The sequence below is a fragment of the Vombatus ursinus genome, unplaced genomic scaffold, assembly GCF_900497805.2.
Source record: "Vombatus ursinus unplaced genomic scaffold, bare-nosed wombat genome assembly UNPS02014291.1, whole genome shotgun sequence".
Classification (NCBI taxonomy): domain Eukaryota; kingdom Metazoa; phylum Chordata; class Mammalia; order Diprotodontia; family Vombatidae; genus Vombatus; species Vombatus ursinus.
In genome coordinates this window covers 27,574-29,652 of record NW_020954069.1, presented here as the reverse complement: position 1 = coordinate 29,652, position 2,079 = coordinate 27,574, and the positions used below count along the sequence as shown (strand labels likewise).

General features: G+C 36.0%; 1 protein-coding gene across 1 annotated transcript; it reads right to left on the bottom strand.

Annotated features, from left to right (window-relative positions):
• Positions 1-214: 214 nt before the first annotated feature.
• On the bottom strand, positions 215-1,141 carry LOC114042205 (olfactory receptor 10AG1-like). Its single transcript, XM_027860869.1, has one exon. The coding sequence runs from the start codon at positions 1,139-1,141 to the stop codon at positions 215-217; it is 927 nt and encodes a 308-aa protein (XP_027716670.1).
• Positions 1,142-2,079: the final 938 nt, after the last annotated feature.

Sequence of the window (2,079 nt, the reverse complement as noted above, 5' to 3'; positions counted from 1 at the left end):
TTAAAGTTTTTTTTTAGCCATCAAGCTATCTTCTCACATGAGACAGGGATAGATAGATGATCATTCATATATGATTATTAATATGTAAAGAGAAAAAAACTTTTCAAAGTTATTTAGTGGAAGGGAAAAAAGGGAGATTTCAGAAAGAATTTAGATGAAGGCGCATGCAATGACAGAAGTATAATTTGACATACAGAATTTTTTTTCTTTTTTACTATTTTACTTGTAATAATTGCTTCAGTGCATCAATGACGTCTTTATTTCTCAGGCTGTATATCATGGGATTGAACATTGGGGTTACAATGGTGTAGAAAAGCGAGAGTATTTTGTCAGTTCTTCCTGAGTTGTTTGACTTGGGTCTTGAATATGTAATGGTTGCTGACCCAAAGAATAAAATAACAACTATAAGGTGAGAAGAGCAAGTTGAGAAGGCTTTATATTTTCCTGTGTTTGATGGCAGCTTCAAGATGGTAGTAATGATTTTGACATAAGACCTGATTATCAATAGAAAGGGTATCATGACAAACAACACTGCAACAACATAGACAGAGAACTCTATCACAGAGGTATCTGAACAAGCCAACTTCAATAATGGGGGGATATCACAGAAAACATGATTAAGTTTATTAGAATCACAGAAAGGCAGAGAGAAAACCTGATATGTCTGCCCAATCATAACCGGGATTCCAGTGGCCCAGGAACCAACCACAAGCTGGACACAAACCTTATGGGTCATGATGAGAGAGTAGTAGAGTGGTTTACAGATGGCCACATAACGATCATAAGCCATCACAGCCAAGAGTAAGCACTCAGAGCCTCCAAGAATAAGGAGGAAACAAAGTTGAATAGCACAGGCGAAAAAAGAAATACTTCTGTCATGGATCCAAAGATTTGTCAACATATCGGGAAGAGTGACTGATGTGTAACAGATTTCCAAGAAAGAAAAATTCCCGAGGAAAAAATACATGGGCGTATGTAGAGCTGGAGAAACTTTGGTTACTAAAATGATGAGTCCATTTCCTATCAGGATACTTATGTAGATAATTAAGAAAATACCAAACAAAAAACCTTGGAAATTACAAAGGTCAGAAAATCCAAGTAGAATGAATTCCACTACAGAAGTAAGATTTGTTCCTACCATTATTTTCTTCTATAGTTCATCTATAGTAATGTTGATTATGGGACAGCAAAGTCACATCATCTCCCTTGGTTTGCAATTTCCTTTTTTTTCTGTAAAAATAAAGATGGCAGGTTATATCATCTAATTATATGTTGCGGTATCCCTTCAAACACCACCAATGTATATTTTGTTATTTTAGCTTTGACATTGTTTGTTTTACATTGTGTTTCAATTTTAGGGCTGCCATTTTATGGCATGTGCTCTAAAGTCCTTGATCTCTCAATTTTGTCTTTGGAGCTTCAAAGCAACCTTTCTGTCCTATCATTCTATGCTATATGTGTATAGGTTGTTCCAAATGCTTATATTCTAGGTTTTTTGTTTTAAGATTGCTTCCATCTAAAATTTTTCTCAGTTTAAGATTTTCTGACAGAAAATCAGAATTAAATAATGATTGATACTTGAAATGAGGAGGCAGGACATGGGGGAAACATCTTTGAAATAAAAATAAGTATAAACAATGCACATTTGAATACCATTCTCTCTATCTACTTTTTTGTTTTGTTTTCTAAAAGATGTTGTTTCTGGGGGGTAGAAGGTATATTTTGCTGCTGCTATTTTTTGTCTTTTGTTATCGAAAAGGACTATGTCATCAGGGAGGTGATGCAATGGCATGCAAGTGAATTGGATTTTAGTGAGGGTGGGCTGTGCAAAGCCACCAGTCTCACTTTCTCCTCTGAAGCCATTTGGGCCCAGTGGCCAGATATGGATCAGGACAACTGGATATGGCTCAGGATGTCATAGGGGACCTTGGCCTTTTCAAGCTAAGGTCTTAAACAGACTTACATTTATTCTGAACCCATCAGGGACCAAATAGTGACCAAGTAGGACTTGTTCTGGAGCAAGAGTGATTTGATGTTAAGACTGGTCTTTAAGAGAAAAACCAAAACAAAAAAAAAAAC